General features: G+C 37.8%; 2 protein-coding genes and 1 long non-coding RNA gene across 4 annotated transcripts; 1 reads left to right on the top strand and 2 right to left on the bottom strand.

Moving 5' to 3' along the window:
- Positions 1-6,566: 6,566 nt before the first annotated feature.
- Positions 6,567-11,075, bottom strand: ALG10 (ALG10 alpha-1,2-glucosyltransferase). Its single transcript, XM_079304601.1, has 3 exons — positions 10,807-11,075; positions 10,466-10,663; positions 6,567-8,692 (listed from the first exon to the last, which is right to left on the bottom strand). Exons 1-3 carry the CDS (start codon positions 10,969-10,971, stop codon positions 7,637-7,639), a joined length of 1,419 nt encoding a protein of 472 aa, XP_079160727.1. The 5' UTR covers positions 10,972-11,075; the 3' UTR covers positions 6,567-7,636.
- A 37-nt stretch (positions 11,076-11,112) lies between these two features.
- On the top strand, positions 11,113-14,201 carry TPRKB (TP53RK binding protein). Its single transcript, XM_079304604.1, has 4 exons — positions 11,113-11,362; positions 11,747-11,869; positions 12,146-12,322; positions 13,125-14,201. The coding sequence occupies exons 1-4, from the start codon at positions 11,222-11,224 to the stop codon at positions 13,209-13,211; spliced, it is 528 nt and encodes a 175-aa protein (XP_079160730.1). The 5' UTR covers positions 11,113-11,221; the 3' UTR covers positions 13,212-14,201.
- Positions 13,473-20,387, bottom strand: LOC306801485. 2 transcript variants are annotated; one of them, XR_013774099.1, is made up of 3 exons: positions 19,616-20,387; positions 18,034-18,225; positions 13,473-16,798 (listed from the first exon to the last, which is right to left on the bottom strand). It is a non-coding gene; the product is annotated as an uncharacterized lncRNA (long non-coding RNA). The 2 variants fall into 2 exon arrangements; XR_013774100.1 differs by having other exon boundaries at positions 18,034-18,130.
- Positions 20,388-21,344: the final 957 nt, after the last annotated feature.

Below are 21,344 nucleotides of genomic sequence, written 5' to 3'. Positions count from 1 at the left end.
ACAAATGAGTTACTTTAACTGATCTTGGCTGTAATTGCATGCTAAGGTTTATAGCAGACTTAATTGGTAGTAGGATAGACAATTGTTTTCCAGAAAGTCTCTTTATTCACAAAGAAGTTTTAATTACAATACTAGGAGTTGAAAGTACAAGAGGAATGACCCCAACAGCTACTGGTGGTGGTGAGTTTTTATTCAAAATCAAAGGTTTCCTCCAAAGTTATCAGACCTGATATTTGTTTGAAACAATGCTTGAAGTCCTCTAGCCCTCATGCAGTGATTCCATGTATTAGAGAGTACATAGAGCCCCATCAGGGCAAATTATACTTGGTTTAGTTAGTACAAGGACAAGACAAGCAGGCTTCCTTACAGATTTCTCATAATCTGAATAGCTTTATTTTTAATTTTACAGGAAAGGAAAATTTGTTTGCTCGAACTCCACAAAGAAACTGTCTCAAGGCAAACACAGCCAACCTCTCAATACAACAGCAAGCCACTTGAGTTAGCCCTGGCTTAAGAGATCAAGGCAGTAATCAATCAATTAAATTTGTCTCCACAAGCATTTAAATTCAAGGAACTCTACTGGAAACAACCAAATCATAAACTGCTCACCCAAACTGAAATTTCACATGCCCTAACTACTATTAACATAGTAATAATCAAGGAGAAACTGTTGTATATATCTCCATCTCTAGTATATATCACTAATAAAGATGAAAGCAGTTGTTAAGGGAATTGTTAATATATTTATTTTGGACTGATTTTTCTGCTACTTTGACTTTAAAAGTCAATAATTGATGGTTTTTGCACAAGCTAGCCAGCTTGCTCCTCACAGTGCAAGTATCCATGCAAGGTGCCACAGACCTTGTTTCAGCTAAACAGAGCAGGGTGCACAGGCCTAGGTAGATAACACTCCTTCCTTATAGAAATAGATCTCAAACTTTTTGTGAAGACTCCAATTATATCAATCATAACTTCTTTATGTGCTGAAAATAAATCTAGGGAAAACCAATCTGGGATGCCAAACTCTGGTATCTCTGTAGGTCAGTAGGTTAAGAGGCTGTTGTATTGTGAGCTGCACATATGAGCACAAATTATATGTATCTGCACAAGTGGAAGAGGAAAATGGGGAGAATTGTCTTTGTACAGATGTAGCAAAAAGATCATAGCTAGAGAGAAAACGTTCCTAAGAGTAGAAGTAATTAATCTCTGCAAAAGCTCACTTAATTAAATGGCAAATTCATCACTACTTGACTGCTTTAAATAGAGTGTGTTTTCAAAAGATGAGCTCCATTTCAGCTTCAAAATATTATACTTACAGGATCACTTACATAATATGGAAAATAACTTCCTGCTTGGTAGAAATTCTTTAGATAGTTTTGTGGCCTCCTGTCAGGCAAACAGCCAAACTAGGCCACTGTAATGCTGCCCCCCTCTTCCACCCCCACAAAATTTAAGTAATATATATTTTATAAGCAGTATAGGAGGGAGAAGTAAAATTACTAGTATTTATCTTGAAGAGAACTTAAAGCTGCTCTCAGACAACAGCTGTTTCAGAATCCCAAATATATTCTCTTAATTCTTAAGAAAACTGTCAGAAACCTAATTTCTTTTTGGTTTTAAGCCAACTATTCTTCTTCCTTGTTTCAGAAAAGAAGGCAGAAAATTCCATTCTAGTAATAATTAAGGGAACAAAACTGTTATTCAAGTAAATGTGCACTGATATAGTTTTAGCAAAGATATACACAACTCTTTACTATAAACAGCAAATAAATTCCTTTTCCTTTGATGTGTTATTGTTTCTTTCTCCAGCGGCTGGACCTGAAGAGAGAAGGTAATTCCACAAGGCTTCTTGAGATTTTAAAGCAAGTTAGCAACACATTGGATTGGGCTGAAGCTTTTTAAAGTTAGCTAGCAGAGTGGTTGCCAGGAAAATCTGCTCAGACTGTGGTCAGGCAATGCTTTGAGATTTCATGGGAATACAGGGAAATGCAGCATGATTTACATGTACGAAACTTGCAGGTCTGAAGTAGTGCCCTGAAATTAGAGTCTTACCAGTGATAATCACCATTCCTTTTCCATTGTATTTTCACAAGATTATTTCTATGACAATACTTTTAGGAGGCTTGATATGAAAATGTCAAAATGTAGTCTCATTACAGAAGATGGGAATGTAGCTAAGGACATGAACTCTTGCAATTACATCTTTGAAAAGGCATACACTGCTGTTATTAATAGGACTTCAAGCCAATTTGAATTAAATGCATGGGATATTAATTTATATCTACTTAAAACCAGAATATAAAGCACATGGGAAAAATTGTTTTGACAACATTTATTTTTTTAAATGCATCGATTTTGTATTATAAACCCACTAAAGTATTTGGGGAATTGACAATGTGAAAATCATTCACATTGATGAATGACATCAATGCTTTGAGACTGGATGGGAATAAAATGGGAACCACCGGAAAATGTGATTTACATATAATAAATTTATAGATATGGAGGGGATGTCTGAAAGTGGTCTCTGAAACAAGGTTGTAGCCAGGTCAGGGTTGGTTTCTTCTCCCATTAACAAGTGAGAGGACCAGATGAAATGGCCTTAAGTTTAGATTGGATACTATAAATTTTTTTTCATGGAAAGGCTTTGAAACAGGCTGTCCAGGAAGTGGTGGAATCACCATCCCTCCAAGGGTTCAGAAGGTGCATGAATGTGGCAGCTGGGGATATGGTTTAGTGGTGAAAAATGTGGCACTGGGTTGATAGCTGGACCCAATGGTCTTATGAGTCTTGTCCAACCTTAATGATTCTGATTCCATAAAAATGAAAGCAACTCCTTCCCTATTTGTGCCACACAGTTCTGTTTCAGGTAAGCTCACATTTCCTGAACACAGCAAGAACAGTTTTTATTTGCAGATGCAGGAAGCACTAAAACACCTTCCAAGGAACCAGTTCACAGTCAGATTTCAGCAGGATCATGCTCCCAGAGATCCAGCCAGCTCTAGCTACAGCAGATTCTCCTGGCAGCTAGAGAAGACATTCCCACTCGTGTGTGGCCAGAAGCTCTCCCCTATCACCATGTACTTTAGCCAGCCACAGAGCTCTTCTAAATTCAGTGGTGCCCCTAGCCCCCAAAAACACCCACCCACTGCTGCTCCTGGCAGCCTTGCACACTCCCAGCCACAGCAGCACTGCCATGACAATGACCTGCAGAAATATCTTTCCTCTTGCTTCCTGCTCCTCATATCCCAGCTATCTGTGAAACTGAAGGAACAGCGTGAGATCCTGAGCATATTCTGAGCTCAAGCAGAAAAACTGGCAAATTAAGGGCATTTTAGCTACACATGGCTAGGTAAATTAGCATTTCTGTCTCATAGAAATCCTTTTTGCATCCAAAAGGATGTTTGTTAGAAAACCAATTATCTGCATTTATCTAATGCATACTTTTAAGAAGGATGTTTTTCAAAAAAACATGCCTCAGGTGACTGGAAAATGTCACTGAATTGAAAATAAAAGGCATGTCTTATCTAACAAGGGATAAGCAAGGAGAGCAAAGTTTTTCAGGGGAAAAAATTAGGATGCTGAATAGAGACAAAGTTTAAGATAACTAGAAGCATTTTCATGGACTGGGATTTACAGTTTTTCATCTCACAAAACTAGATGATGCATTTAAAAGATGGTATATCAATTACTATAAGGACAACAGACATTTGAGCATTTATAGTTTGTATGTGTATCACAAAAATAAGAGTGAATATTTTAGAAAATCACCATGTGTCAGTATCAAAATCATTATTACTCTCCTTTTCTGAACTTGTTCTTCAGGGTTTTTTTCTTCTTAGATAAAAACAAATAGAATGATCATGCAAAGAAAGTAAGAATATAGTGAAATGTAATAATAAAACACCCAAAGGAAATCTGTTAATCTGCTAAAAATTACATCTTTTCAACAGTAGGATTTCAAGTTTCATTTTGTTCTCTTAAGAGCAGACATGAAGATTTCACAAACGGGAAAAAATGCCAGAAAAACACTTTAAAGATGAACAAAACTTGTCCTAGTAAAACTTAACACACTATATCTATTTAAAATTAGCAACGATATTATAGCTAAATTAGTTACTAAAACAACCAAACAGCCATGAGAGAACTTGAAATTTTCTAATTATCAGAGAGCTGCTGGAACAACATTGTGATTTCAAGCAGCTTTGCACTAAGCACTTGGTCACTCAACAAAGCAGCACTGCCACCTTGTGAACAACAAAAAACACCAGAGCTGCACTAACAGGACAAAATCCAACTGCCTCCAGACAATACAGAATACTTTTTCCTTACTTTCTAAGAAGTAACCCATCTTATTTACCAACCCACTAGAAAATTAACAGGCAAAAAATATTTCAGCATAGTTTATGCCACAAAATTCTTGCTAATTTTGACCATTAACATGTGTTGTCAAATAAGTTAAAAGGAATGAAATATAGAATGCTCACAAATAGCAGGAAATGCAGTTCACAGTATAAAGGATTATCAACTTCCTATCTTGCTGAATAGCAACATATTTTTTAATAAAATAAAAGTTTCAATATTTGCATTTTCCCCCACTTCAAAACAATTCAGCCATGCTGTGACTGTTCAGCTATTTTTATTCCAACAGTTTCTGAAAAATCATCTTTTTTCTATGAAAAAATAAAACTGAGCCTTTTTTTTTCAAAGCAACCATTATAGAAATGTTAGCTATGCTATTTTTGGTTTTACCTTGAATACTTCAAGAAATTATCATGATTTTATTCTAAATTGATAACTAATAAAATTTACAAGAAATCAACATTTTAAAGCTGTTGTAAGAAATTTCATTGACACCTGCTGAGAATTAACCTAAAATAAGCAATTATAGTTCTATTGAATCTAAAAGACCTTAGCAACATAAAGCAGGATAAATACAGCCCTTTCTACTTGTCTTTAAGGAAAAGAGCTAATAATTAGAAAGAACTACAATGGGAATATTTCAGGAGCAAAATACTAAATTCTATTTTTCAATGGATTTCAAACATTGCTACTACTATATGTCAAAGTTCTAGAAAATACTGATGGAATTTGGAGACCTTTCTTTATAATCAATTCTGATACAAATATAACTCCTCTGATTTCTGGACTGACTTGGCTAACATTCAGTATTACCTGCAAACACCCTCAGGCTCATAAGCAAAAGCAAAAACTTAGCTTTATTCTCCTAATACATTCTCCTTTCATACCTTAGTAATTCATCAACTTCTCTCTTTAAATAAACTTCTATCAACTCAGCCTGCTTTCAAATGAGCAACATATATTAAGCATATCTCTACTTTTAAATTAAAACCTGTAAGAATAGTTATAAATTCCATTAAAAATATTGTGCCATTTCAGAGTACTGGTTAAACAGCCCCAACAAGTCAGAGACAGCCATTGTGATTTTTCTAATGTCTCTTGGCATGGAGTTCACTAGAAAGGTATTGTGCTTTATATTTTGGTGGACATTTTGCATTCACTTTGCACAACAAAAAAAAAGCTTTAAAATTGTACATATTTAAACTGGTTCTTTCCACTTGAAGCACAGCTGCTCCTTCTGTTAAAAATAGGAAGCATGAACAGTCTCTCAACAGAGCTGATCATGGATGGCATTTAAAACCAGTAACAGACATGCTGGGCAGAACACCTGGGATCTGCACAGGGATCTTTGCAAGGGAATTTTTTTCTCAAGGGAATTAACACCTGCTCCCCTACATAAAACCAGAAAAAAACCTCGGATTAAAGATACAACTTGGAATACTAGACAGAGCCCCATGCCTTTCCATGTTACCATTCCAACTCAGTATTTCAGGAGACAAATGAAGTTGTACTTAAGCAGGCAAATGCTCTTTATCTTATGATTTTATTGGCATGGCATACAAAAACAAAATTGGAAGTAGAAGGCACATAAGACTTCCCCTCACAAATCTGTGATACAGAAATCACAACACAACATCCTGGGCTCTGCCAGAACCACGCTGGATTCTTCACAAGCAATCCATATCGAGTATCTCTTGTCCCTTCAACTTGAAAAAGGAAACAGGGACTGATTGAAAACGATTTTTGCTATGGTACACAGTGACAATAAATTACCAGGCTGGCAAAAGGCCAAGAAACAAAAAGCAACCTGGCAATGATCTGAAATTCAATACAAACACGCCTAGGCGTTGAGGAGTGGCTTGAGGGTTTCCTTAGGAGAAACAGAGTTGCAAAGGCGTTGATAGAATCTGAACTCATCACACCCATGACAGAGCCAGCAGGGAAGGAATTGGAGCCAGGACAGGATCTTCATGTCGCAAAACAAAACAGTAACAGCACTGACCTGAGTCCCAAACTCCCTCTTCAGAAACAATTCCAATTCAGAGCGACTTGAGTGGTGATAATGAGATGTTTGCACAGATTTGGCTGAACTGTTTTCATTATAGAACAATAATGAATTTGAAGAAGCTACACAGGATCTGAGGTTTTGGACAGCACTCTTCCCATGCACTTTAGCAATCAAATGTTTTTGAGACTTAATAAAATGATTTACCAACAGGAACCATTACAGCCTCCATTTACTCTGATGATAATGCACACTACATGCTTTTAAATATATATACATACACACCTGTATGTATGCATATATACATTGCATTTTACTTTTGTAAAAATATATACATTCGAGTTCCAGTAAACATGAAAACTATTTAAAAGAATAGTTCAATAATGCCATTAGTACTTCTTGAAGATTACACATGAAAGATCTTTGAAACACTCAATGCAACTCAGGAGTGTACTCAGGGCCAATTTCAGCACAAACCTGTGAGCACAGAACCACAGGACATAAAAGCTCAATTATTTAAGAAGGCTGCAATCCATTCCACATTGCAGTCTGACATCTGTAAACTACTCCCTTTCTAACAGGTCATATTATCAAGTGCCATTTATGTTCTATTGTACAGTAACATTTATTCCTCCAAAGAAGGTGCATACACATAGCATCCACTGTGTTTTTAAACACCAGTTTGAAATAAAATGTTCAAAATGCTCTAATGATTTCAGAGCCTACATTTTGCTTACAAAACTAATGAAAGCATGTACTGACAAAAAAAAAGTAATGAAAATTCAGTGAGATGTAGGAGGCTTTGAAAATATTGTATTTTAGTACTGGTTTATACTTTGACCAGTAGTAAACCTAGAAGGAAGTTGACTGATCTGAGCAATAAATATGCACACAGATAAAAAAACAGAAAGGTTGAAATCCTTCTTTTCTAGAAGGCAAACCTCTGGAACATAAACTGTAATACCTTCAAGGGCATGTTATATAATATTTTATTATTATGAAAAATGACAGTAAACATCTCTCTTATTTTACACTAATTACAGAAAGGTGTTCTCACATTTCCCCTCATATTGAATTTTAAAATTCTCATAAATTCAATATATGGAGTATCTTCACATTATAACAGATCTTGCATTTGATTGCAACAATATAAGCAAATAGCTTTCTTCCCAGTTCCAGCTAGGGAAAACAGTCCTTACATGATGCAAAAAGTCCAGTCCTGAAACAGAACTGTGTTTTCCTACAGGTATAAAAGTATATTAAAAAAAGTCACCACATAAACCTCTGTACTTCATCACTATTTTCCCATTGGAATGTTCTGTTTAGAAAAAGATACAAAGTCACAGCATTAACTAAAATATAAAAAGCCAGCTCCAGAAGTTGTCTATACAGGGACAGAAATGGCACATTGAGCCTATATATTAAGAATGGCAAAATAAAATAACGAAATTCTAGCAATTTTTGAGGAACTGTGACTGCTAATAAACATACAAAATACATTAAGATCCAGAATATTGATTTTGACTTTAGCGTATCAATAAAACTCCAGCCAGCAAATATATAGAATGGAACTAACAGGTATTTTACAAGTTCATGTCTTTGGAAGACTTTTCTCCAGACATAGAATGTGTAATGTCTGTTATCTGCTAGTAAATACTTATGGACATAGGTAAATTTCCAGATCAGGAATAAAGAGATGACAGTGATTAAGCCATACTGCACAGGGTGCTTTCGCAATGACAAAAGGAATTTCCTGATTTTAGTAGGGGTCAATAAATGAGGGAATGAAAAAAAAGCTGTAAAGGACAGAAAATAGAACAGCTGAGGAAAGTGCAAACAAGCTTCATGACTACTTCTATCACCAACAACTATACCCCCATTGATGAAGATAAAAACAAAGAAGAGAGATACTAATACGATGTATGGCCAAGTTAGAGCAGTAAGTGTAACTAAGTTTTTAGGTGACACGAGATACTGAACAAGAAACTGCAGTATTCTGGTCAAATCAGAAAATGATCCTTTCCTGGAAGAAATCTTCTCATCTTTCTTTTTCTGCATCTCAGTCTTCCAGGCTTCATTTAGCTTCTCTGCAATAACATTTCCAGCACAAAAAACTGTCCACACAATATTTGTCTGACGAAACATGAAGCCACAAAATCCAAGGAGAGCAGAAGTTTTATGGTTACCATAAAGGCACATTAAATAGGAAAAGAGAGTAAAAAATACTGATCCTGGATCCGTATAATAAAGGAATGTAAAAAAATAAAGGGTGGGAAACACTGCAAGAGTTAATGCAGACAATATTCTCTGGAAACCAGACACAGCCTAAAGAAGAAACAGAAAAATGTGATTAGACAAGGTCCAATAAAATAAAATAGTGTATTAAAAGAAAACTAGTATAATTCTTGAGAATTCTATTAACACAATATAACATCTATGCTCTTTGTTTCCATTATTGCACAAATGCTACATTTTTCTTAAGCTCCTGCTATTAACACAGTTACACAATGTTAAAGTCCACGTGAAAACATTACTGCAGGTGAGTTAAAAATATGGCAATGAAAATACACCAACTTCTTTCATATGTCAGATGCGTACATATTTGTGGCATTAAAATCATGGTGGGAGCATAATTGCTTCCATACCTTGGATAAAAAGTCTACACTAATGGTCAGAAGAAAATAAAAAAATTGTTTTATGCCCCTGCAATGTCATAATGAGATTGTTTCTCTGTGAGACAACACCATTCTGTGCCTCTGCCATCACCTCTTTTGAAACCAGTCCACAGTGAGGCCACTCCAAGTTTCTAATCTTTGATGCAACTGCTGCTGTTTACAATCATTATAATTCATGAGTCAGAAAGGAAATTTTTTAAAAAGTAGGAGACCATGCAGTTAAAAACTCTTCCCAATTATTCCATTCACTACTTGACAGCACCGCATCACAACATTAAAAAATGTTAGATGTTTCTGAATGTAGTGCAGGGTGAAAAAGCCACTCATCACCTTACAAGAAAGAAGAATTTAGAAAACACTGAGTTCAAAGAGATGCCGAATTATCACTAAATGCTTAGCCTAATGTCATGAAACTTTTTCTTACATTTATGTTTCCACTTCCAATTATAAAATTAAAAGTGAAAACAATTTACTTAATCTAATCCTGTACAGTGTTATCATGTGCTTAAAAATGAAGAGGTTCCTCCAAAAGAAATTTTCTTTATAGTAAAGCAATCCTTCAGTAATCAGGGAATAGGAAAAAAGCCTTTTAAGGTTAAACTAAGTAACTTCACTAAGATGAAGGATTTTAAATAGGCCACTAACCACTAAAACAATTTATTTACTGCAGCGGTGGATGCTCCAAAATTTTAAATATACAGCATTCTTGTATCCAGGCTGATCTGTTATGGCCTGGATGCATGGACAGCTAGACAGATAAAAACTGGCAGGATGGTGAACTGTACCCAAAGGACAGAAACAACCCAAGAACCACAGGGATCTACACTGGGATCTGTCCTGTTTAATGGCTTTATCAATGGCAAGAAAGAAGCAAGAGTACACTGTCACCAAGTCTGGAGCTGGCACTGTATGGGCAGGACCAGGCAATTTGCTCAAGAGCACAGGTGTCATCCAGAGTGACCCACACAGGCTGGAAGAATGGGGCAACAAAAATATTATTAAATTCAACAAGGACAAATCTAAATGCCTGCAGCTGAAAAAGAAGAGATCCCCATCAATGACACAGGTTGCTCACAGAGCAACTGAGGAGCTGTGTTCAAGTTTTGTGAGGACTTTAAAGCAATTCCAACTACACAGGCATTCAGACTTTTGGATAGTAAGTCTGCGTACGTACTAATTTTTATTTCAGTGGGACTCCTTGGAGTTATGTATAGGAATGAATTTTTAAAGGACTGACCTTGTGCAAGAAAAAATATATTTTAAAAAAACTGAGAAGTAGGAATGTGCTTTCTGGGCCAAATTGGTGGTGGTACTCGCAGTTATATAAAACTGAGAATATCTCGCATATGTAGTGAAGGGAACATACACTGAGCCATCAAAGCTGCTTGTACGAGTGCATAAAATGATTTTACTTCGACCGTACCTTATTCTTCTGATGGATCTTGAACAGAAGCAAATACAGCAAATAGAAGTTGCCGGCACTGAAGAGGAGATTGATGAACCTGAGCATTCCCACCGAGCACACGACGCGTCCGGTCCAGCCGAGCAGCCAGGCCGCGGGTTTCACCAGTCCCACCGAGAGCAGGTAGAGGCCGGGCAGCGTGGTGATCATGGGGTCCCACTGCAGAGCACACACACCGCGTCACGGCTGCGCCCGCCCGGAGGCACAGGCAGCTCCTGCCCCTGCCGCCCGAGGCTCCCGAGCTCTGCGCGCTGCTCCCCGGGACGAACCGCGCCAGCCACCCCCGCCCCCGAGCCCCCGACCTGCAGGAAGCGGCCCTGGCAATAGGCCTGCGCCTGCGGGACGTGGAACACCTCGTCCATGTAGGGCCCGCGCTGCCGGCGGCTGACGGCCGCGAAGAGCAGGCATGACAGCAGGAAGGCGGCGCTCATGGCGCCCGAGAAGCCGTAGGCCTCGGCCCGCTCCATGCCGGCTCCGCCGTGGGGCCGCCCTTCCGGGGAGGGGCGAGCGGCGGCACCGGCACCGGGCGGCGGGAAGGGCCGGGAGCGGGCCGGTCTGCAGGCAGTGCAGAGCCCCGGCCTGAGCGGCACCGGGCGGCGGGAAGGGCCGGGAGCGGGCCGGTCTGCAGGCAGCGCCGAGCCCCGGCCTGGTGTTGATAGCCCTGTGTTTAACACGGGACGAGCAGCGCTTCCGTGCCGCCCATAGCCTGCGGCCGGGATGGAGCTCCAGCACCGGCTGGAGCTGTTCCCTCAGCACAGCGTCACGCTGCTCCTCTTCCAGCACGTGAAAAATGCCGCTGCCCTGCGGAAAAAAGCCATGGAAGGACGCATCGAGGGAGCACTGATAAACCCGGCGATGGTGAGTGCAGCGTGCCGCTGTGGGAGCTCAGGGAGGCGGAGCCGCGCTCTCAGCACCAGCTGCCACACCAGCTGCTGTGCCCTCCTTTGATTTCGTCTGTGTCCAACAGCCTTGCAAGATTGGCCGAAAACAGCGTTTTGATTAATTTCACATCCTGCTTGGTGGAGTTTAAATTTGCTTCACGTGTAAACTCTGGTGATAATTGATTCATGCTGTCAAAAATCCATTATTTGGTGCCTTAGTTCTCATTTAACCCATACATAGTTTCAGAATCTAGTCCTTTTTTGTTAGAATTAGGCTATCAAAAGGAAGTGATCAGGATTTTTTTCCAGATTTCAAAGCAGTAAGTTAATTCTGTATAACTCTTTCTGTTGTGTTTTACAGATTGTAGATCCTTTTCAGATTCTTGTGGCAGCCAACAAAGCAGTGCATCTACAGAAGATAGGGAAAATGAAGACCAGAACACTCAATGCAGAAATTATTTTCAGCCTTTCACCAAGCAACAATGTAAGATTTATTGAACAAATTTCTTTTTTTTGCCAGAAAAGCTTGCTGACATCCATGCAGCCAAACTTAACACTCTACCTGGATGCTAGTAGAAGTTTTAATCATTATTTTTAATTACACTAATGTGTTGTTATGGTTTGTAGCTTGTCAGAATTCCATTAATGTAACATGTCTGTCAATTTATACTCTTGGCGTATCTGACACAGTAACTGAAAAGGATCTTTATGTTAGTGAGAAAGTGCCTCATACTATTTTAATTTTTTTTTTCTCTTTCAGATTTCAGATGCATTTAAAAAGTTTGGCATTTCAGACAGCGACACAGCAGTACTCATTGTGCTGGTAGTGGATGGAGACAAGGCTGTAAACCTGGCAGATATAGCATCTCAGGTGGAAGGCCAGCAGGTTTCCCTAGATGAGCTCCCCCAGCTAACAGACACTGCCAAAGTTAAAAAGGTGTGTAGCCAAAAGAGAAGACTGACATGGAGAAAAGGGGTAGTTTATTTAGTTGTCTGATTAAATATCAACAGACATAATTTAATTAGTATCTGTATTTTTTAGCAGAACTGGAAACTTAAGTAACCTTGGTTATTTCTTAGAATTTTATAGTTGAAACAACTTTTAGTTGTCACATCCTAACATCAAATAGTTTAAGTCTTCAAAATATTAATGTTGTCAGGGAATTAGAACATAAAAATAAGTTCCTAATCACTGCCTACCATCCAAGCATTTTTGATTCCTGTTTTTAAGCAAATATTGATTTAATTAAAAATTTCAGTCCTGAGCAGTTTCATAGGCTTAAGTACATAGATACTCCCAGTAGGGATGGTTAAAATAAAAAACATGCTCTTAGGAGCTGCCTTAGGGCATATATACTCTTAACAGATTACCATATGCTAAATAGGTGTTTTGAAGCATGTGTCTCCTAAATGATAAAATTCAAGTAACTTAAATCATCTTTATCATGTTTGTCCAAGTATTGATAGGAGACATATGAATAAAATTGGACAAATCACAGCATTTAAAATGTGGAGCTGTAAGTGCTGCTGTTATTCAGTTTTATAGCTTTCCTTGTTCTTGCAGTTTCAGAATTTGCTTCAGCCCATATTTTGTCTTGCAGTCACAAGAAGATACAAATTTCCAATGTAAAAGTGGGGGAGAGAGGAATAATCTTTTCTTGTGTACATATTTTTAGAAGATATATTATTAATTTTTTTCTTCCTTATACATCTTTCCTGTTTTCTCCTTTTTTCTGCAGATGTACAAAATTACTCCACAAGAAGAAAAAATCGGCACCTTATTGGATAGTGTTGTTTGCAGAATGTCAATAAAAGATGTTTTGTGAAAATGCAGAAATAAATTTCAGAGGAAGTGAACTAGTACTGAGTAGTTTGATGACATCTGAGCTTTAACCAAGCTTGGACACACTGAGCTGTGTTCTAAGCACAGAGAGCAACTCTGCCATGCCAAGCAGAATTTGCCATTGCCATTTGCAGTACTTTAAGCTGAATTTAAACAAAAGGCTTGGAAATCTGTACTTAGCCTTTTGTCAAATGTTTTGGCAGTTCCAGATGGGATTCAAACATTGTAAATAATTGTTATCAACTGTTTTGGTTTGGCAACTTGATGCATAATAGTCTTCTAACAATACTACTGCCAGAAAAGGCATCTTTACAGCCCAGGTATTTCTGATGGACTAGAAAGAGGAAATTTTCCATAAACAATCAGCAGCATCTCCCTCTTTGTGCTCCTGGCATAGAGTTGCTGCCCACCCTCTGAGGACAGGAGGAGGCAGAGGGGTGCCTTGCTGGCCAGTGGTAGTGTGCAGCAGGGGCATCAGAGATGTGTACAATGAAGAGTAAAGTCAATGTGGAGAATACTGTGGTGGTGGTAGCAGCTGACAGTCTGATGTCATCCAATGCTGGCTTTAAAGGATAAGGAGTGATGCTTTTACTTCATAACACTGATTTATGCATGGTGGTGCTAAACTTATGGAGCCTGGTTACAGGTGCAGAATTCACAGACAAATTTGCACCATAGGTTGTATCCACTTAAATTGTCAATAGAGCTTACATAGCATTCTGAAAGTACATAAAACTTGTTGGGGTGTTTTGGACTACTGCTAGGAAAGGCCATCAGAGGGAACTAGGAGGACCATTGATTTCCATTAGTCACCAGGTGCAACAGCTGTGAATGTGGATGTGGATAATTTAATCACATGTATGCATCCTGTTTAAGTAAAACTACTGTCCTAATTAGGTAAAAATCCATACTGTTCATTATTTTTATGCTGTATTGTTTTTCTGGGATGTGCATAAAACTACAGCTGTCTGCATTTTTTCTGGCATTTTCTGAGGTACTATGATTTGTGTACTTTAAAGATCTTTGGAAGAGAATGCCTCACATTCTTACATATACATTTTGAAGGAAAGTTGAAATGTTGTCCTGTATAGTAAACAGACCAGTGAACTGACATATAGACCTGGTTTTGTCTGGGTTTTTTTGTGTTTAATACAGAAATGTACAGCTTCAGTTTTGCAATTTGATTTCAGTTAAGTCTTCCCTTAGTTAAAACACAGTAGTACAAATACCATCCTTTTCTTACCAACCAGACCAATGGCAAATTTAGTTACAAAGCACTAAGGGAATTACAAGGTTTATCAAAAGATTAGGGACAAATGGCTGTGCTGACTTCTTGCATTAAAGATGGCTTTACAGAATGCATCATCCTCTCTAAAGGGAAATGTGAGGCAGTAGTAAAAAATGGAGCTTGGAAGGACTTGAGTCTGTAAAAACAAAACGTATCACATCAGCATGTGAGAATGACCATGGAAAATAAGAGACTTGTTTTCCTTTTCTGACAGTCCAATTGGTACATGGAATATATCATAAGATTACTGGCAGAACTACAATGTTTTTGTTAGTTTAAAATAACAGCAGACAAGCTTACTTAAACCACTGCCTTTTTTGAACACGTGTGAAACGTCTGTCTGGTCTGTTTAATACAGGAGAAATAGTAATAAAAGGATCCCTGCATAAAAGTTTTGACACACAAATTCCAACCAAACTTGGATTCCCAGTTTCTATTTCTCCATCTATTTCATTGGTGTAGAGATATTACTGTTGACATAAGTTAAAATTGTGATTTACTGTGATACCCCAATGAGGTGTTTTCATGGATGGATTTACAGAAATTATTTTGGGAGCTGAAGTCTCCAAAATGTTATCCAGTCAGGCAGATGATTTAGGTGTGTTTGCATTGAAGACTATGCCCTGCAAGACCACAGGTTTCCCTAGACGTGGTTGCATTATCCAACTTAAATGAGTTATTTACAAAAACTGGTAATAAAAGTAGATTCTGTTCATCCTGCAAAGATACAGTTGTCTTTCTGAACGTGTTAAAAATTATTTAATTTAGATCTCTAATGTTATTGTTAAATCAACCAAGGCTGTTTTCCAGGAAAGCAAAAATTTAAGAAAAAAATACACTTTTCAAAACATTTAATGTTCTGCAGCAGTCTCTGCTGAACTTTCATGCCTCATCTCCTCCATCACAAGGTGAAAGAGGAAAATGAAGTATTTTCAATATCTTATTTGGACATCCAGTGCTTCACAGGCAAGGATAATACCTGCAGAATTTATAAATTTAACATATAAATGCTACATCATAATGTGTGATCAACTATTCTAGTTTTTTTTTCCCCTGGTGGGGTGCATTTGGGATTTTGTGTTTGACTTTCAGCACCCTGAATCCTGATCACTGGGAGTTTTGGTGCTGCTGTCAGAATGTTTAGGTCCTCCCATCTCATGTGCTTCAAACATATATTGACAAGGGAGGGCCCATCCTTTTGTGTTCACTTGTAATGTTCATGCTACGTGTTTTATAACTGGGTCCCTATGTTCTGTGACAATGTATTTAATGTGCTAATCATCTGTTTTCTTAAGTATTCCTTTGTGTGCTGTTCTTTAGGGAGCATCATCAAAGCACTGCTCCCGTGTTAAAGCACTGATGGAATGCCCCCCATCAGTGATGGGCCAGTGCACATAGAAGCTGGTGCTGCCATGAGATGTTAATGAATTATGGAAAAGCAAGTGGTGGTTGCAGATAAATATATACAAGATGAAGATTGAGCCAGCTGGTTTTTGGTTCTGTGACAAAGGATTCACAAAAGCAGCTAATTTCATCATTTTATTCCTGAGTTTAAAAAGTCATTACCATAAGTTACAAATAATGGATGCAAGTCCCATATAAACTCTCTTCAGCATGAGAATTTGACTTTTTCAGTGATCTTCCTTTGCCAGCAGAATAGATGGGTTTGCTGATTATTTTTTCCTATATTGTTGTGACATGGCAGGTTATTTCCCTCCTTATAGTGTATGTTTTACCATGGATTGGGACAGGCAAATTTAGCAGAGGTAGACTCGACAAGTTCATAAATAGAAAGCTGGGGTGGACATACACAGAAGTTGAACTCTTCTTTCTAGAATATCATGCTTAAAGTTTTATATACAGGCTGAAGATAATACAAACGTGTAAAGGTCAAACAAGTCTCTGTTATTCACAAAACTATGTTCTGTACATGGCTTGTTAAATTGCTTCATAGATTCACTTCCACAATTAGCAACTATTTAAGCAGTTTCAAGTAAACTGAAATATGCTGAGAGCATTTTTTATACCTCTTGACAAAAATTTACACAAATAATTCTTTAAATATTTGACAAAGAAAGTTGCTATATTGGTGCTATGAGGCTGAATCCTTTCTTGACCAGGCTCCCCAGAGTGCCACTAGAAGGACCATGATGATCACTGTGTAAAGAGTGTGGACTGTAACAAGATCATCTCCGTGCTGGTGCTTGAACCCAGAGGTGCTATGCCAGTTCTCACTTTTGTTTCCGTTAGTTTTCTGTCTGTGAGCACGGAGAGAATGTATCCTGACATAACAAAAAGCAAGATTAAGGTTAAAAATTATTCTTCTTTATTAACAGTTCAGTAGTGTTGGTAATGAAATCCAGAGTGTTCATTGAATTATTGACTAGATTTGGGAAAGAGCTCTTCAAACTGTCTGGGGGTAATGAAATAATTTCTATAATTGGAAATGCAAAACCTTTTCCAGCCATTTGGTATTTCTCTCCCACTGACAGGCACAGAGACTGGCTATGGGAAGCACAGTGCTCTTACTCCTCACTATTGATACAGATCATTTTATGAGAAAAAAAATACCCTTTCATTTTGCAATATTATCAAAGTGACATACCCTTTCATTTTGCAATATTATCAAAGTGACAGGGTTCAAATAAAAAATTACTAGCTTCCAAAGCTCGAATCCACAGGAATAAGCACAGCATGTGATCTTCCCATCCTGTTCTGGCATGATTTTTTGTCTGCTTTTCAGAGGGGACTTGTGTCAAGGTATTCATTATGCAAAGATAGCAGTCAGGAGTAACTACGCAAAGCATATCTGCAGGATTCTCTGCAGTAACATTTGACATTGCTTTGTCACCTTTCCCAAAGGATTTAAACTGGAAGTATTCACCTATGGCAAAAGACCTCCAGTTATCATCTTCACTGAAAATTGCCTGCTAAGCCCCAGTGCTAAGTCCTTGTTCCTGCTGCCATTTTTTCCCCTTTTTTGAGAGAAATGTTTAATGTGCACAATTACATCTGAACTGGAAAGCCAAAAGGAGATTAATTAGTTTGTGGTTTTCACATTCATTAGGAAGGGCTCTGAGATGGATTATATGTATTGCAGGTCTGGTTCATGCATGTTTCTGCTGTTACTATGATAGAAGAGTAGAGATTACCACAAATGTTAGCACAAATAGAGCTTATGAGTAAAAAATAACTTTAAACCACAAATTACATACTTAAGCACACTTGGAAGAGAACTGTCAAAACTGATTTGTTAAAACTGAAAGACTAGGAAATGCAATCTCCAAAAGGGAATTCATCAATAAACAGAAGTTCTGCCGTTGAGCTTTTTCAGAAGGTAATTGCAGAATTAGACATTTAACATTTGTATCAGGACAATCTGTCATGTGTAGCTGTAAATCAAATAACATAGTTCATGATCATTTGGGAGAATCATGTGAAGACCACGAGAGGAATATTCTGCCAATAGTTTGCTTTTCTGTTCCTACCTGAGGGGAATGCAGCATATGCAGCTTACCTTCTGCAAGCATTCATGGTGTCTGGGTGATTGGGTTCCCACTGCGTCAGATTTCTTCTTGCAGAGAGGAAAAAAGCCTTTTTTATCCTCTTGATTCCTTGCACAAAACGAGGAAATTTTCTCTTAGTACCAACAAAAAGAATCTTCCTTCCAAGCCCACCAACTTGACCAACAATAATCTCGGAACACCTCCTATGTGTCAATGAAAGCTCTCAAATTAATGGTTTCTAAAGCTGATTTTGACACAGTTCTTAAAGAAATTCCCTTGAGCACTTCACAAGGCAAGTTATGAGTAATTCCAATGACTGGCTTCTTTTAGCTGCTGGGATCTCTTGTTATAAACAGTAGCTTGCAGCTGAAGTGTTGCCAAATTCATAACAACACAAGTAATGCACAGATGGAGGGTGGTGGTGATGAAAAATGCAGGATGAGCTTTAACTTAGAATTATTTCTATTAGATCACAGGCTATTTTGGGGTAAAATGTAGTTCCTTTCTACAACTGCAATTTGGTTTAAATTACCTGGAGTGAAATTTCAAGCCACCATCACTTACATATGCTCTAATACTCAAATATTTTTAATGAAAAAAACAGATGCCTTTTAAAAAAAACTTTGACTTTTATAATATGATCACATATTATAATATGATCACATTCAATAAGCAGTCAATAAGCAATATATCACCACAAAAAAACCCACATTTTGACATCCAGGGTTAGTAGCAGTCACATATTTCCTATTATTCCCTGACCACCTGGAGTCATAAATTATCAAGAGGCTGTGCCTATGCAGAATTTCTTCCAATCTGGGTGTTGCATGATCAGCTGGGTTAATGGTGGGTTTGATACAACCAGTTCAATGCCCCTGGAATGATTTGTAGGGCTTGTAAACAAACGCATTTAAATTTGCAATTTATAAAGACAGACCAAAACCTTTCTTTCCCAAAACACTTTATTGCATCATCTTTAAAATAACTGTATTTCTCATTTAACTGTTACTTTCAGCTTATTGTCACATATAATTGCTATTAACACAATTCTGAACTTCTAGTTCTGGTGCATTTCTAAAGGCTTTTGCCTTTCCTTCACATATGTTCTGGTTACAGAATTTATGTTTTTATATAAATAAAACTGTTTCCTCTGGTTTTATTAAAACAACTAATAATTTCCAAACGTCCTGGAAAAATCACTTTCACTCCAGAAAATTAAGACTGAGTTTGTTGACCCATGTGACTAAAACTGTGACATTGGAACCAGTGAAACCACCAAGGACATATTAGTAATATATTAAATACAGAAAAACAGAAATTACAATGACGTGGAAGAAGAAATTCAGACATCAGTAAAGAATTACTGACTTGAATCAGTTCTAGCTTTTTCAGAACTGATCCTGAGAAAATAGGAAGTTACAACTGTTGGATTCAGTTTCTTTAAATAATATATACAGGGATAGATGCAACAGTAAAAGCTGTATACTGCTCCAGGGACACTGCACTACAAAAGGCATGCCAAGGGAGCACTGCCCCAAGATTGCCCCATCCACACCTTTCTGCTCAGCACCACCCATGTGCTTGGCCACTCACCCTCAACAGGCTGCTTCTACTGCTGCACTTCGGGTTAGGCTTGAGAAATCCACAAATCCCAGAGCTCCAGGGACTGAAGGTGTGCCAAGGGGAGCATGGCCCTGTCCCAATGCTGCTCCCTCCACATTTCTCCTTGGCACCAGCCTCACACAAATGCAGCTTTTCCTGCTCCACCCAGGGTTAGGGTTATGCATAGGGTTAGGGTTGAGAAAACCACAAGTCCAGGGATCCAAGGACACTGCAACTGCAAAAGGAATGCAAAGGGGAGCAATTCATGTCAACTCCCTACATTTGATGACAATTGCTTTATTTCAGAAATTTATTTTACTTTTAGCCATTGAATTTCTTGTCATTATAACCCCACTCCAGTCAGTTTGTTTCACCTTTTTCTCTGATTTTGAGATTTCATTTCTTCCATTAAATGAATGATTTCCTTTGATGAAGGGAAATGAAATATTGTGATTTCAAACAGTATCAATTTGGCAAGCTTTGGTCCATTTCCCTATGCTTCATGTCATCCCATTCCATTTTAGTTTTTTAACTTTGGTTTAGAAATTTCAACAATGAAATCTCGAAAATGGAGAATAAAGTGTAACAAGCACTCTGGAAGGGAGGTATGAAGTGATAAAATAAAATGCAGTTAGAAAAAAAGAAAATTTGGGAATGCATTGACTACAACCAAACTGATTTGGATTAAATGAAGTGCAGTGAAAAGGGCCAAAAAATTTACCAAAATTAAATCTACTAAAGTCCCAAAATCAGGGAATGAAGAAAAAAAAAATCCGCAACGAAGGGAAAATAATCAAATAGCATGGAATGACATGAAGTGCAGGGAAATGGACCACATCTTGCCAAATTGATCCTCTGTAAAATTGGAAGATTTCATTTTCTTTGGGGAAATGAAGAATTTCCTTTCATGAAAGGAATTGACTCAGTGAAATTGGAAGATTTCATTTTCTTTGAGGAAATGAAGAATTTCCTTTCGTGAAAGGAAATGAAATCTTGAAAAAGAGAACAAAGTCAAAGGTAGGAACTTTTTGGGCTAGGTAGGAACTATAATGACATGAAATTGAATGGAAAGAAATAAAAGAAATCAACAATTGAAGTAGTTACATCCGTAAGAGTAATTCAGAGAGCAATGAGGAAAACATCAAAGAGAACGGGGAGAAAATTCTGATGTAAAAAAAAAAAAAAAAAAAAAAAAAAAAAGCTGGAAGACAGAAACTGTAACAATGAGGATTGGCCTATTTTACAAGCAACTTAGTTCCCCATGCAAGGGACCACTGCCAGCCAGGAGGGACTGTTGGTGTTCATTTCAAGGGAGGGAGAAGTGTGAAGCAAGCATGTTAATATTCAGCAGAAGCCCGTTTGCCCCAGCTATTTACTGTACGTATTTGCCATTACACAGGGTACTTGCTATACACTCAAGTTACATACATACTGCTTGTGGGACTCCATGAAAGGCAAAAAATTACAAATGGTCAATTGGAGAAAGGATTAGAGAGCATCTTATCTATATGAAAATCTGCAGGTTGTGATTAACTATTCTTATTCAGCTGATAAATTCCAGCTGATTGATTTAGCCATCCCAAAATACTCAGAACAGAATACATCACTGGAATGCCGTGCCATGCATTACAAGAAAACCCTAAGCACTGCACAGCATTAAATGTTAGAAGAAATGTGAAGAGTGGTGTATTCCTAGGTTTTTTTTGTAACACGGTTCTAC

This window comes from Erithacus rubecula (assembly GCF_903797595.1).
Source record: "Erithacus rubecula genome assembly, chromosome: 4".
In the NCBI taxonomy this organism is placed as follows: domain Eukaryota; kingdom Metazoa; phylum Chordata; class Aves; order Passeriformes; family Muscicapidae; genus Erithacus; species Erithacus rubecula.
Note: the sequence above shows the minus strand (reverse complement) of the source record. Positions and strands in the feature narration are given on the sequence as shown.

Bases quoted from the DNA above. Each gene is read 5' to 3' on its own strand.
- ALG10 (XM_079304601.1), bottom strand. From the start codon at position 10,971: ATGGAGCGGGCCGAGGCCTACGGCTTCTCGGGCGCCATGAGCGCCGCC. The intron at 10,664-10,806 runs GTCGGGGGCTCG...TGTGCTCTGCAG, and splicing joins GCCAGGGCCGCTTCCTGCAG to TGGGACCCCATGATCACCAC. The intron at 8,693-10,465 runs GTACGGTCGAAG...TTTCTTCTTTAG, and splicing joins AGATCCATCAGAAGAATAAG to GCTGTGTCTGGTTTCCAGAG.
- TPRKB (XM_079304604.1), top strand. From the start codon at position 11,222: ATGGAGCTCCAGCACCGGCTGGAGCTGTTCCCTCAGCACAGCGTCACG. The intron at 11,363-11,746 runs GTGAGTGCAGCG...TGTGTTTTACAG, and splicing joins CACTGATAAACCCGGCGATG to ATTGTAGATCCTTTTCAGAT. The intron at 11,870-12,145 runs GTAAGATTTATT...TTTCTCTTTCAG, and splicing joins GCCTTTCACCAAGCAACAAT to ATTTCAGATGCATTTAAAAA.